At 41.8% G+C, this 16,150-nt stretch overlaps 1 protein-coding gene across 7 annotated transcripts in view; it reads right to left on the reverse strand.

The window, feature by feature from the left end:
- The window catches only part of SRPK2 (SRSF protein kinase 2), a 239,223-nt gene that overhangs the window by 56,337 nt on the left and 166,736 nt on the right, over nucleotides 1-16,150 (reverse strand). For 4 of the 7 annotated variants that reach the window (XM_040343510.1, XM_040343507.1, XM_040343509.1 and 1 more), the window contains 2 exons: nucleotides 12,392-12,557; nucleotides 7,705-7,742 (listed from right to left, as the gene is read on the reverse strand). In XM_040343510.1, the coding sequence (XP_040199444.1) occupies nucleotides 7,705-7,742; nucleotides 12,392-12,557 (204 nt within the window). The remainder of the gene's footprint in view (nucleotides 1-7,704; nucleotides 7,743-12,391; nucleotides 12,558-16,150) is intronic. The other 3 variants (XM_040343512.1, XM_040343508.1, XM_040343511.1) reach the window with 1 other exon arrangement.

The raw sequence follows: 16,150 nt of genomic DNA on the forward strand, positions 1-16,150 counted from the left end.
TCATTGTAACCAGTGTCAAGCACCAGATATGTAATTGTGTACAGGAAAGCACAAACAATTTCAGCTACCCAAGAACTACGAGGCACATCCCAGCCGAGGGAACACAGCTCGCACTATTCAGCCACTAAAGCCCCGTACCCGTGGTCAGAATGGCCGACATTCTGCTCATGTGTATGTTGGTCTGTTTGGCCAGCTTCTGTTGGACGTGCCTGCTAGAAAACCAGCAGCCGACTTACTCCTGATCAGCGCTCTCAAACAATGGCAGAAATCGCTGATCGGAGAGTTCTGGTGGGGGGGGGGGGGCTGTCCCCCTGTCAGAACACAACAGCTCAGCTAGGTAGATTGCTGAACTAACCTTGCATTGTTAGTACAGCAGATAGTGTGTACCAGGCTTTACTCATGAAACTTCTATTCATCTGTGGATTTAAAATGTAGCCAATGGGCCTATGTTTTTGTTTTTCAGCTGTGAAGAGTAGCTCTTCTAGTTGAGTCAAATCGAGCGAGCCCCTCCCCTGTGCTACCGCATTGAGTTGTTGTTTTTTGCCGATTTTTTTCTGCAGCAACACCATTCATTTTTTAGAGCCAACTTTGGTGCGTTTTTTGGGCAGCCTGATTTTGGGCATTTTTCATCAAGTTCTAAAAGAGGATGGGAGGTTTAGAACCTCTCTCAAGGTTTTATAGGCATTTGGGTCAACAGCATATGCAATTGATGACCGCAGATTCTCTTCATATGATAGTCTTGCCATGCCTACAGATAACTGAAGTTTGAAATAGAAAAACCTCCACTCTTATCACTTATTAAGACTCCTACATTTAGGACTCCTCAGCTGCCTTTCCCCTTCGGCACACTGGTAATTCTAGGGAAAATAAATAATACAAGATAAATACTGCATTCATTTACCAAAAAGAAATACATTTGTTAAATGAGTGGTGGTCTTGCCACTCGCTATTTAACAATGTATAAAAAAATAAATAAATAAAAAATTGTGTCCCAATAACCACTGACTCATCCCTGCACTGCTCTTTCAGCTGTCCGTTGGAGATTCCCGGCTGACAGATGAATGTAAAAAAATGAGTTTGTTATACCCCACCGGACCCCGGGACACGATCCTAGACCGGTGTACACTAGATATACCTGCCTCCCTCACAATGTATTATGATTTACTTGTTTCTATTTAACCAACGTATAAGGCTTTATATGATCTGTTATGAATATAACTTCCATTTGCATTTGTATTTGTACATGCAATACTCTTTTTTCTCAATAAACTTTGATGTGAAAAAAAAAAAAAAAATGAGTTTGGACAGAAAACAAAAAAAAAAGAAAAGAAACCACAATAAATAAATTGTCAAAAGAAAGAAAAATGGTGTGAGGCACCTTAACTTCTATAACGGACTCTTCTCCAAGCATGCAGCCTAGCAGGCCTGGAAAAGTGTGCGCCTGTTTGTTTACTTTAGTGGTGTCATTCAGCGCCAGAGAAATGACAAGATCGGACGTGTTTTGGCGTGCATCATTGTGACCGATGTGGACCTGCATTACTGGAGGACATGACTGTCAATGGATGCCACTTTTTTAATTATAGGACTTTTCAAAATTTGGGACGTTTTTATTTCTAGAGTAGATGATTTTTTTGAATGAGAAGGGTGATATCTGTTCCCCTATGCCTAAAGGGGCTTTCCGATTCCGATAAGCTCCCTGCCCGCAGAGTACCACAACAACAGGCCAAGGTTGTGGGAAAGAGGCCCTTGCCCTCATCAACATGTGATCAATATGCTTTGCCAGGTTGGGCTGGGGTTTGGGCAAAGCATTAAGGGCATATGACCTGGTATGCCTCCTTAAAATTCATACTAGACCGGAAGGGCGTGGTATGGATTGTGAGTGAACCCAAACAATATTTTTCTTTTTTAAACAGATCCCTGCTCCTATGTTTACATTCACCTGTCAGCTGGGAATCCCCTGGCAGACAGGTGAATGAGCAGTGCAGCAATGACTCGCTGGTTCTTAAGACGTAGAAATCTCAGAGCTGGAACTCTGTTGAAAATATTACTGCTAAATGTTTCACTTTCCACTGCAGCCTGCGATAACTTAAGGTGCAAAAAAAATGCATTAAATACCACATAATAAAAAAGGTACTTAATGCATGTGTTACTTTAACAAACATTTTTTCATGAATTGATAATTTTTTTGGATGCATACGTTAATTTATCGCTGATGTTCATGCAAGACTTTATACTTAGTGAATTCAGCCCTGCAAGACAAATTTCCTTTCTCCCCCTATATTGTTTCTGTATGATTATATGAAAAATATTTTGCTATGCAACTCTACTTGTCATCAGAAGCAGATTAATAACTCACTTCAACTGTACCATGCACCCTTGTATGTCGCACCTTGTAAAGTGCCACTAAAAATAACAGTGCTATATAAATCATTTGAAAAAAGCAATTCCAGACTGCAAGTGGAAAGCATTTTAGGAAGCTACTAATACCACCCAGTAAACACTAAACACATCTATTCTGTACTATATATTAAGTAAAAAAAAAAATTATATATATATATATATATATATATATATATATATATATACCGTATTTATCGGCGTATAACACGCACTCTAACTTTAAGAGGGAAGTTCCACAGCCCCCTGCGTTTGACACGCAGGCACAGTTTACCCTCTACTTTCAGGGTAAAAAAGTGAGTGTTATATGCCAATAAATACAGTATAATATATATATATATATATATATATATATATATATATATATATATATATATATATATATATTTTCCCCCCTCAATTTATTTTCAAATTAGTGCCATATTTGGCATTTACAGCAGAATTGTTTTTTTATTGCGTACATTCTATCAAGTAGGTTTAATAGCTGTTGTGCAGACAGCAGCAGAAGGCGGAATTCTCTATGACCTCTTGGTTTCAGCTCTTCTGGTTGTTTAGCTGGAGGTCATAGGGTTTTCAAACCTTCCTCTAAGTATATCATAATGCACATATATTTATAGAAGTGTCAGTGACCACCATTGCACAGAGCAGTGCAGTTCTTTTCAGCCCTGTCCTTGGTTCTCCCTTTTCATTTGATAGACTGCTGCATTTGTTAAAACAAAGAAATAACAAAGATTTGGACATATGCATACATGCATGCGTGCATAATTTTTTAGTGCAGCTTTAAAAGATATGTTCATCTGTGGCACATGTTACATGTGCCACCCGTTTTTGCTCCAGCATCTGCAGTCTCTCTCCCCAACACCCCCCCCCCCCCGCACTGGCTGTCACAATTTGAAAACAGTGCGCCCGTGCAGGGTTACACCCACACAGCCATGTCATTTCGTCAGTTTCCTGTGCATGAATTACTACAAGTACCGATAGCCATTGCGGCTAACAACTTGTAGTTCTCAATGAACTACAAGGGGCACTGGCGAGTGCTCTCATAGTCCACTGATCTTCCTGCTCTCATGTTACTGTTTGCCCGTATGAGGTACGAACTGAGCAACTGAAATATGGGGGTACATTTGAAAACGTATTCAATAAATTTAAGCCAAAATGTTATGCTAAAGGTCTTTGGTAAAAAAGCAAAAAAAAAAAAAACTAAAGTGTATGGTTTGTGTGAAAGTTATAGTATCTACAACTATGATATATATCTATCTCTCTCTCCGGCATCCCTCCAGAGGTTTCGAGACCCTGCTTGCCTGTGCCGGCGTGTCAGATTTTGTAACGGAAGTGACGTTCCTTTTGCCGCCATCTTGTTACACCCTGCACTCGTCCACAGTAAGGATACAGTGAAAAGGCTGCATCTTTTTACAACCACCGGAGTCTTGCATTTCAAATTTATTTTTAACAGTAAACGGAGCTTGTATAGTGAAATACAGTATTTAAAAATCCACCTGACTGTTTACATTTTGAATTTTAAAAGCACCGGCCACAGGTACCTATGCCAAACACCGCATTCCTCCAGATGTGCCTGGCCACATCCAAAGCCGCAAATTTACAATTTTGTGCTGGGCTTCATACAAAACCGTCTTAAACTGCATGCAGCACAGGGGCTTTGATTTTGGACACCCCTGATGTAGTGTTAGGACGGGGGTGTGTCCCTCCAATCAGGCTCAGAACTCTTCTCCCTTAGCTATACAGTGTGCAAATTCAGAAACCTGCCCTCTGCTTTGTGCTACTGAGAGATGCTATCAAATTCTGTGAAAATTGTGTGTGTTGTAGAAATCTGTACAGGATAAATGGCTGGAGACAAACATGTACAACTGTATATCACCTGAGGCTGGTTACTTAATTGGTTATATGTAAGGATTTACAGTCACTTACATTGGGGTTCCCCAACCCCCGGGCCGCTGCCTCTCTGCAGCCGGGCCATGAGTGGGGCGAGGCCGGCCCACCCCTGCCCTGCATCACCGCAGTTCCCCCCTCACTGTGCAGCTGCAGGCAGCAAAGTTATTACAACATTTCTCACTGCCAACCCTCACTCTGGGACCTAGCCAATGCACGTGCTGAGAAGCCTCTTTCTCTGCTGTCACTGTTGCCTGCCACTAAATTGCCTTTACATTTAAAAAGTGACAAGCTGCATCTGGAATTTTTTGGTGGCAGGCAACAGTGGAAAGCTTCAGCTGGTGGCAGGAAAAAGAGAGTCCGCATCTGGTGGCAGGCGACGTGCCAAGTGACAAGCCGCATCTGGTGGCAGGCGATGTGGCAAGTGACACACACAGGGCTCCCACTGATTCAGCATTATGGGGAGTTAAACCATTTATTACAATGTAATAGCAATAATGAGCTTCAATCATCCTGACACCATATATTCCATGGTGTCATGATGATGGAAGCGCCAACACCAGTCATTGCCCTGACAAATTTCCCGTGAAAAAACGCATATCCTCCCACACCGGCCTTGGCATAATTTTTTTTCCATGCAGCTGGTCCCCGGTGCCAAAAAGGTTGGGGGCCGCTGAGTCTTTCATCATCTAGTTCTGGGTATAATAAATTCTCATCATCATGTACACTTTTTTCCTCATGACCCCAGAGTCAAAGGTCTTTGCATCAGTTAAGGAGATCTACCACCACACCCAGTTGTAATGCATCAGAAAGGGATACAAATTAACATATATAGTGGTCTATTGAAGTCACCATAGTGACCGAAACTGGCAAGCTTTTAAAATAAGCAATGTTGCATTGAGGAGCTGTCTGTGCACGGATCAGGTATTAGGCCTAGGCTATGCACATTAATGTATTCACATAGTTTGAACAATGAGTGAAAGTGCTTTACAACAAGTCATCACTGACCTCTGTAGCTTTTTTGAAGAACTTAACTTTTAAAAAGTATAAAGTGTCTCGTCTTAGCCTAGACTCACACTAATGAGGGTAAATGAAGGAAAAGCCATGACCCGTCCACGTTTCCTATACTGCATTCCAATTGCACTGCCCTTGCAATCTGCTGCAGCTGTCAATACAAAATTAACAATACCCCAAACACAGGTAAAGTGTCGTTATGGCGGACACATCGGACACTTTTGACACATTTTTGGCGCCATTCACATTTATACTGCGATCAGTTCTATAAATATGCACTAATTACAGTATAAATGTGACTGGCATTGAAGGGGTTAACACTAGGTAAAAAAAGGCTCCAAAAAAGGCGCACGCATGTATTTAGTCTTTAAACTATGAGCCTGCGGGACTCTTAAAAAGTTGCAGCGTTATTGCCAGTGACAGACTGCATCACTTACAGTGACAATATAAAAAAAATATGTGTGAACCCCTTGGAATTATCCCCTGCGCGAGAGCCCGTAGCTATACGTCGGCTCTCGTGCAGGCCACTAAGGCCGCTGGAGGCACACGTGCTTGCCCCCGACTGCCGTGCCCGGTGGGCACGATCGCCGCCGGGCACACGCGATCGCTCGTTACAGAGTGAGGACCGGGAGCTGTGTGTGTAAACACAAAGCTCCCGGTCCTGTCAGGGAGAGAAATGCTGATCTTCTGTTCATACAATGTATGAACAGAAGATCAGTCATTTCCCCATGTCAGTCCACCCCCCCTACAGTTAGAACACACCCAGGGAACATACTTAACCTCTTCCCCACCCCCTAGTGTTAACCCCTTCACTGCCAAAGACATTTTATAGTAATCCAATGCATTTTTATAGCACTGATCGCTATAGAAATGCCAATGGTCCCAAAAATGTGTCAAAAGTGTCCGAAGTGTCCGCCATAATGTCGCAGTACCGAAAACAATCCCTGATCGCTGCCATTACTAGTAAAAAAAAAAATATTAATAAAAATGCCATAAAAATACCCCCTATTTTGTAAACGATATAACTTTTGCGCAAACCAATCAATAAACGCTTATTGCGATTTTTTTTTAGAAAAATATGTAGAAGAATACGTATCGGCCTAAACTGAGGAAAAAAAAAATTTTAGATATATTTTTGGGGGATATTTATTATAGCAAAAATTAAAAAATATGATTTTTTTTAAAAATTGTCGCTATATTTTTGTTTATAGCGCAAAAACTAAAAACCGCAGAGGTGATCAAATACCACCAAAAGAAAGCTCTATTTGTGGGGAAAAAAGGACGCCAATTTTGTTTGGGAGCCACGTCGCACGACCGCGCAATTGTCAGTTAAAGCGACGCAGTGCCGAATCGCAAAAAGTGCTCTGGTCTTTGACAAGCAATATGGTCCGGGGGGTGGTTAAAACAGAAATTTATCACGCACTGTGCAGTCTACCCTAGCTGAGCATCAGCCTACTCCCTCCAACAGTCAGCAGTAAATCGCACCTGAATTTGCTACAGGGCTCCTGCACACAGGTCGATTAAGGCCTTTCACCAATTGTAGTTGTATTACCTCTGCCCAAGCGCAGCATACAGCGGGTCATTAACATAAATGGCTCCGTGCGGAAGTACTCATGTATACCGCGGCGCTATTGAAAATACAAGTTCAGAACACAAGTGTGTGCAAAAAATAGAAACTTTTTTTTCTTCTTGTATACGTTCATACGCTGTACTTATGTTTACAACAGCACTACGGCTGGGTTCACACTGGTGCAAACACAGACATTATATTTGTGATTTTCACCGCATTTCTGTGCAGATCACATGCAATGTCTGTGCGATGCAAATTCAGCCATCCAAACTGGTTGGCTGAATTTGCATCAAAATGGTGCAGGACCCTTTCTTTGTATTTAACTCGAATTTGGATCGGTTTCCTGTACCATTTCACAGTTGGCAGTGCGATCCGATCTGGGAATGTGATTAACTTCCTATTGATACCCCTAGTGGTTTGCAGAGGGCAGTGTGAACTGCCTGAGAGTGGCATGCAATTCCGGAATCACGCTGGTTTGCGGATCGCATATGTGTGAACCCAGCCTACCACAGACAAGTACAGCAGTGCACTGCCATTCATGTGAAGGAGACTGTATACTGCACCTGGGCTGCCTGAGTGGGGGACATACAGCTGCAATTAGGCTAAAGGGGGTCAGCTGGAATGTGCGCAAGAGCCGAAAGGGTTTAATCATTTTAAGGTATGCCTCTGAATATATACAATAAAAAAAAATACTAATAACTTCTACATAAATAAGACTGCTGCTGACTAAAAAAAACGCTCAAGCTAAAAATGGCTACATGTTATGCAAACAGGCAATAATGTTTTAACATACCAAGACTTCAGACTTGAAATACAATTATAGAAATGGTATTTACCAGAACACTTACAGGCTTCTGTTGAGGAGCAGTGCTCACTAAAAAACAAAAAAACAAAACAAAACAACAAAAAAAGAGAAGACGACAACATGAATTAAGACAATAAAACACAATTTTATAGAAAAACTTAGTTTCTTTAGGCAGAATTTTGATAAAAATGTAATTATAAAATGGAGAGCTAGCATGCCATTATAGCATTCATATTTGAAGATAACCATCCAATAATATGTTTTAAATTCTGGTATAGAGCCAAGTAAACAACCATATAAATATCACTACTGCCCCTGAGAGATCACCTCTCGCTTCTAAAGGGCTGACCCTGCTGCAGAGTTTGACTAGTTGACCTTTGACACCTTACCAAGGGTCCGTGAACCAGCGATGGCAGAAGCATTACTACTGCAGGACAACCAACTAAACATCACATTTTGCGTCCATGCAGTTCTTTTTTTTAAGTCCAAAGCAAGATATTAAAATCACCTGTGCAGCAAACTGGAGAAAACTCACAGAGCAAAATAGGATTTTTGTATTCTCCACAAAATCCATTTCTAGGAGTCCATTGAGAGACACAGGCCCCGTACACACGGCCGAGGAACTCGACGTGCCAAACACATCGAGTTCCTCGTCGAGTTCCTCGTCGAGTTCTGGGATGAAGCCGCCGAGGAGCTTGGCGGGCCGCCTTCTCCCATAGAACAACGAGAAAATAGAGAACATGTTCTCTATTTTCTCGACGAGTTCCTCGGCGGCTCCATCGAGCCAAAAGTGTACAGACGGCAGAGTTTCTCGGCAGAATCCGGGTTTTGACCGAGTTTCTCTGTGAATTCTGCCGAGAAACTCTGTCGTGTGTACGAGGCCACAAAGGCATAAATACCTGGGTTATGCTGCTGCCTGCAAGAGAAATTGACATTGGCAAAACAATAAAAAAAACACACTATAGGCAAGTCCAGGGTATAACTCCTTCTTATTTCAAGTAAAGGATTTTACGGCGAGTTATTGTTTTCTCATCTATTGAGGGGAACAGTCTAAGAGGCACTTAAATTTCTAGTGGCGTGAGCCTTAACAGAAAGGGGGGGGGGGTCTGATCCTTGAGACCCTAAGCCTAAAGCTCAGCCCAAGATTGTGGAGGATCCAGCCATACCTGTCAGGGACTTGCAGGACAGGGGAGTCTAACAGCAGAGGACAGTATAACTTCAGATGTTGGCACGCTACAAACGGTTCTCAATCCATTAGTAGGAAGTGTTGGGGACACCCAGAACAGGACTGTCTTTCTCCCTCACATTTTGTGTCTATAATCAGATATGCTGTGGCTGCAGGATGGTTATACAATAATCAAGCACATGGTAAGAGGAAAGACATCAAGTACTCACGGAAACCAGACAGCTGGTAGCAGCTGAGGATTAGTGATGTTGGATGGCTAGAGATAACCAAAGTCACTGTAGGTGTGCAGCAGTAACAGATACAAGTCTGATGTTCCACGTGGTACAGTAGTCAGCACTGGAGGCATGCTTTCTTGATGCAGTCTGGCAAAAAGCATCGTTCTGTGCCCCTCCGATCCCCCCCACTGTGACAGTGAGCATGGGGATATCTTCTCCCCGCACCCGCTGCCACAATTTAAAAAGCATGTTTAAAAACAAAAAGGGGGTGGAACAGGGTGGGACTTTAATTGTGCATCTGAGGAGTGTAGAAAATAGAGTACAAATACATTAATTTATAGAAAAATGTAATTGTTTTATTTTTCTGCAGTACATGGTGGTGTGCAGGTCCCAAACAGTAAAGGCAGTGTGTCCACAAAATGCGTAGGCCACACTACCTTTACCGTTTGGGACCTGCACACCCCAAATTTAAACTTCAAGACTGTAAATTATTTTTACTTGATTTTTATTTATAGAATGTACTTGTGGCAGAAAAAAAATATATATATATTTCTATAAATGAATGTATTTGTACTCTATTTTCTACACTCCTCAGAGGCACAATTCTTTAATTGTGCCACCCTGTTCTACCCCCCCCCCCTTTTTTTTTAACATAGTTATATATTCTCAAGGGATGGTGCCTCTGTATGAGTCCATGTGATTCAACATTCACCCCAACCCCTACACTTAAAAAGAGCGTGATCATGCAGGGCTCTGCCCACGTGGCTGCATCATTCATTTACAGCGATCTGTGAACGAATGAACTAAAACCATTGTCTACCACCACAGCAGATAGCTTGTAGTTCTCAGTGAACTGCAAGGGCGCTAGTGAGCGTTCCCATAGTTCATTGATCCTCCTGCTCTCCAGTAATGGGAGTTACGGGCAGACAGCTATATTGTGATTATGCAGGATCGTGGGTGCAATGCTCTGCAGGCTCTAGAAAAAAAATGCACATTTTTTTTATATGTGCATTTATGTAATTTTTTTTTACGGGTGAACTTGGCCTTTAACTAGAACAAACTGTGGAAAGCACCTCACACAGTGCCCAAATGTCATGTTCAGGATAACACCCGATATAAGCAAAAAAAAGTGGAAAGCTCCAGCAGCCTTGTAGAGAAGAGTCTTGACTTATGTGAAGAAAGAAATTGCTGGGCACAGGATAGTCTTTGAAACAGCAGAGATGAAGTAAATACATGCATTTTATGAAAATAATAGCAGAAAAAATAAGGCATGCTGTTAAATAGGTTATACCAGGTCTGGCTTACAGTTTTTTGTGTTTGCCAGTGTTCAATTCTGTAGACAGCAATTTAGCCTGACAATTTAAGACTTCCTGTGCCCCTCAATGGACGAGAAAGAAAAGCCATTTATGCAGAGGCATCCACTGTCTCATAACAATACCACATGATGTGAAACGATAACCTCTGCAAATACAATCTGAATTATAAAAAAATATTTTTATAACTTAAGAGCTCAACCAAATATACCAAGTTGCAGTGAACAAGACTAAATCAATCAAAAAGCATTCTAATAACCTTTTGTTAAGAATAGCATTAAAACATTAATAAAGTGCAGAATTTGAGTATTCGCACAAGCATAACATTTAAAATGATAAAGTAGTTGTGTGTCTGCCTTAGTATACACCAAAGGGAGATAACTTTACACTGTCAACCATCTTCTGAAATGAATCCTGGATCCAACTCCCAATACAATGGCCCAGTGTAACCCTTGGGCCATTAACAGTATATTAAGTTGCAACAACAGGCACAAAAAGTGCCAAAAATAGTTAATACAGAAAATGAAAATCTTCCAATTGAGATAACTGGACTATGCCAAGTAGAATTCCAGCCAAACCTATACTTCAAATGTTTTTACTCGCCCCTCCAAAAAGCTATCCTGCCAACCCTGTGTAAAGAAAGAGGTGTATACTTGGCTATTTTTAGTCCACTCATGTGACCCCCGTCAGCAAATGGCAGCTGCAAGGGAGAGGAGGGAGCACTTGAAAATGGATGGAAATTCGGGAAGCCATGACACTACTCATAGGCTTCTGTGTTCCAGACATTGGGGGGTTATTTACAAAAGGCAAATCCACTTTGCACTACAAGTGCAAACTAAAAGTGCAAAGTGCACTTGAAATTGCACTGAAAGTTCACTTGGAAGTGCAGTCGCTGTAAATCTGGGGGGTAGATCTGAAATGAGGGTTCTGCTGATTTTATTATCCAATCATGTACAAGCTAAAATGCCGTTTTATATTTTCCTTGCATGTACCCCTCGGATCTACAGCGACTGCACTTTCAGTGCAATTTCAAGTGCACTTGTAGTGCAAAGTGGATTTGCCTTTAGTAAATAACCCCCCACTGTCCGCATTTGACTTTAGTAAATAACCCCCATTGTCCACACTCTTGCCGATCACTGATGCATATGACTGGAGTGGATTAAAAATATCAAGTACACAAATATTTTATACACAGGTTAGGCAGGAGATGGAGGAAACATTTTAAGTATAGTCTGCGTTAGGCAGAAAATCAATTTAAAAGTGATTGTAAACACTATATATATATATATATATATATATATATATATATATATATATATATATATATATATTTTTTTTTTTTTGCTCTGTGCCAAGGGTTTGGACATAGCAGCCCTGATCCTCCTCCTTCTGGGGTCCATTGCCGGCGCTCCTAGCTCCTCCTTGTTCAGTACCCCCATAATAAGCCTCTTGTTATGGGGTAACTCGTGCAGGCTCAATCCTGAGCCACGCTGTGCATGTCCACCGATACATGCAGCTCAGCTCGGCCCACTGCTCTCTCCTCATAGGCTGCGATTGATGGCAGCAGGAGCCAATGGCCTTTCTGCCTCCATGTTATATACAGTTTGATTTTACCCACAATCTCTTTGCACATCTCAAAAAATCCCCAAAAACATAAAACTATCACATGACCATAATAAAACAGGCACTTCAGTTTATTGGCAAGCTGTAAAAGATACCGTAGTAGGTTCCAACACTCCAGAGAACTGGCAGATGTCTGAGGGGAAAACCCCTGTCCATCTTCTGACAACCCACAAGTATCAAGGTCACTACAGATATTTTGAAAGTTTTCAGTATCATTAAAATATCAAACTGTAAAAGTTAAGAGCGACTGGAGTATGCAAAGGAAAATAACCCGATGACTGTAAAAATTTTACTTTTTCGATTATCATCACGTTTTAAATTATTGCTATATCTCTGAAGCTTTGGATGTAATATACAGCAAGTCAACCTAAAAACATATACCTGCAGAACCAGAGGGAGGTGGTGCACCAGCCTTCTGCCATTCCGTGGCTTCCGCTGCCATTCTTCGGACATAGGCATCATCAACACACATCAGGATGTTTTCAGGTTTTATGTCAGTGTGGATAATTTTACATTTGCTATGCAAATAGTCCAAGCCCTGAAGGACCTAAACAATAAAGGAAATAATTCACAAGTCAATTTGGAAACATTCTATATTTAACTTAAAACTATGTGCGTTACTTCCACACATCTGAATTTAGAAACTCAGCAGACTATATGACGATACCTATTTTTAAAGTGTTTGTTAAAACAAAAAAATAAAATTAAGATCCTGTTCCTTTAAAGCATTAGATACAGCGCAGTGCTTGTGCTGTGTAATCTGGCCCCTCGTTTCACCTGAAATACCTGGCTTATCCTGCCAGTTTCTGCCCTCCCCTCTGTACACTGACCACAATTCTATTAGAGCTGCTGAGCCCTGACACTGTTGTCAGCGTATGTGCCTCCTTCAGCCGCAGCCCTGCTCTGTGTCTGTGTCCTCTCCTCCATCCTCTGTCTGTTCCGTGTCCGCGCCTCCATTCCTGCTGCTCAAATTAGGGTTAACGTTACATCATCCTCTTTGTTGGTTCATCTAAAGTCCCCCTGTGACTGCTTTATTAAAAATGTAGCTATATACCTTGTTTACTGAGCGCAGATCAGCGATCACGTGACATGCCGCCTCCCTCTTCTCTCGCATGACAGCTGCTGCTGGTGGGGCCGCCTCTATCCTCCTCCCCACCTGAATGATGTCAGCAGGGGATCCTCGGCCCTGCCAGCTGCACCTGTCGGGCCGCGAGGCGACATGACACGTGATCGCAGTTCTGTGCTCAGTAAACAAGGTATATAGCCGCATTTTTAATAAAGCAGTCACAGGGGACATTAGATTAATCAACAGAGGATGATGTAAAGTTAACCCCGTGGGCCAACACTTTAAGATCATTTTTAGTGATCGTAAAAACTATGCACATTATTTGTTGTTAAAGTAATAAAAAGTAATTGAGGAGTAAGGAGGGCAAGATTACACAAAATGATACCCTATGCTAGGGTCAGGCCAAGAATTTCCAAATGACACTTTTGATATTGAAAGGGAATGTCAGTAAAGCTTGCAATAAGGAGACCAACATTTGAGAAGAGAAAATATTTCAATATCCCAACAAAATGTTTATTGTCACATCTGCAAGATATCTGCTACTGTTACTTCTGACACCAGGAAGCAAAGCCCTGCTACTATGCCAAGATGGGCACTTCCACAAATTAGACAAGGTCTCAGAGCTGGGGGAAAGTTCAGATGCAGGGATCCTACATCTACAATTCCAAAAAAGTTGGACCACTGTAGAACATCTACATGAAACCAGAATGCAATGATTTGCAAACCTCATAAGCACATCTATTATTCACAATAAAACATATCAATTGTTTAAACTGAAAAAATTTAAGAAAAAAATGCAATTTTTAACTTCATGGCAGCAACACGACTCAAAAAAGTTAGTTGGCAAAGTAACTGGTAATAAAGAAGAGCTAGAAGAATATTTTGCAGCTAATTAGGTTAAAAGAGAAGTCTGGGTTTAAAAAATACTAACCTAGGTGGATGCAGCGGTCTGATGCTACATCTGTCCTCTGCCGCCTCTACTATCAGTCACCGCTCTCTGCCGCCTGCCAGTCAGTGCTCACTAGAGCACTGGGCTGTGGAGGGGTGGGAGCAACTTAGGCTCTCAGCAGCTCGCTTAAAGGCCGAGCCAGTTGCCAGCCCATTAAAGTCACACATTAAAAGTCGACATCTCTCCAGAGTCTGGACTGGCTGAGTGACATCAAAGGACAGTTGGCTTTAGCCCGCTGTCGGCTAAATAAGGGTCACAGGACGGCAGAACAAAGGGCACCCCTGTGATTCTCAGTAGAAGTAGGGGAAAAAGAGCTTTGACCCTACTACTTCTTTACTTGGCAACAGGTCAGTAACACCATTGGGTATAGAAAAAGCATCTTAGAAAGTCAGAGCATCTCAGAAGTAAAGATTGGTGAACCTCAACCTATCTGTAAAAAGCCACGTCTAAAAATTGTCAAACAATTGCAGAATAATGTTCACCATAAAATTGCAAAGACTTTAAACATATCATCATCTTCAGTACATAATATCAAGAGATTCCGAGAATCTGGAGACATCTCTGTGCCCAAGGGACAATATTGGATGCCCATGATCTTGGGGCCTTCAGACAACACTGCAATAAAAAACAGGTCTGTGAACACAGTTCGCCACACCATCCACAAATGCAAGTCAAAGCTCATGCTTTTTTAATCATGCAAAGAAGAAGCCAAAAAAAAGGTTAGCTTACAGTCCTGTTTACAACTTGCATTTGCATCGCTTCAAAAATGATACCCCATGCCGCTTTAGTGGCACTTCAAAGCCTACAAAGAAGTCTATTACAACGCTCGCTTGAAGCACCTGCAGCTTGTGAGAGGCTGTAATTCAGCTTTAGCTGCACTTAAATTTGGATAAGTTGCAGGTATGAGATGTCAACACACACAAACACACACACACACACACACACACACACGGCATTAATAAGGTTTTAAAAAAAAAGGATCATCGAAGCACCATTAGCGAAGCACAACAGAAGCATTAAAAAACACATAAAAAAAAAAACTAAAAAAAAAAACATGTTGAAGCAGTAGGCGCTTTAACCACTTGCTTACTGGGCACATATATCCCCTTCCTGCCCAGGCGAAATTTCAGCTTTCGGCACTGTCACGCCTTGAATGACAATTGCGTGGTCGTGCGACGTGTCTCCCAAACAAAATTGGCGTCCTTTTTTCCCGCAAATAGAGCTTTCTTTTGGTGGTATTTGATCACCTCTGCGGTTTTTATTTTTTGCGCTATAAACAAAAATAGAGCGACAATTTTGAAAAAAAAAACAATATTTTTTAGTTTTTGCTATAATAAATATCCCATTTTAAAAAAAACTATTTTTTTTTTCAGTTTAGTCCGATATGTATTCTTCTACATATTTTTGGTAAAAAAAAAAAAAAAAAAAAATATCGCAATAAGCGTATAGTGATTGGTTTGCGCAAATGTTATAACGCCTACAAAATAGGGGATAGAATTATTACTTTTTAAAAAAAATTTTTTTTACTAGTAATGGCGGCGATCTGCGATTTTTGTCACGACTGTGATATTACGGCAGACACAATCGGACACTTGACACATTTTTGGGACCATTCACATTTATAAAGCGAACACTGCTATAAAAATGCACTGGTTACTGTATAAATGTGACTGGCAGGGAAGGGGTTAACACTAGGGGGGCATCAAGGGGTTAAATATGTACCCTGGGAGTGATTCTTACTGTGGGGGGCTGATTGGGGGAGGTGACCGATGGTTGTCCCTATGTACATGGGACACACCATTGGTCTCCTCTCCCTGACCGGACATGGAGCTCTGCGTTTACACACAGAGCTCCACGTCCCTGGCTCTGTGACTGTCGATCGCGGGTGCCTGGCGGACATCGCGGCCACCAGGCACGCGCATCGGCACCTGTGTGACGCGGCGGGAGGCCGTATATAGACGGCCTCCTGGCAGGACAGAGCCACCTTGTGGCCGTATATAGTCGGCCGCAGGGTGGGAAGAGGTTAATGTGTGTTGAAGTCGAAGCAAGTGTAAATGAGCCACAAGGACTGCAAATAATTCTGGGGTGCCTTTTGTTGCAGCCTCTGAATTGCCACACACAAGAT

Source organism: Rana temporaria, chromosome 3 (assembly GCF_905171775.1).
Source record: "Rana temporaria chromosome 3, aRanTem1.1, whole genome shotgun sequence".
Lineage (NCBI taxonomy): Eukaryota > Metazoa > Chordata > Amphibia > Anura > Ranidae > Rana > Rana temporaria.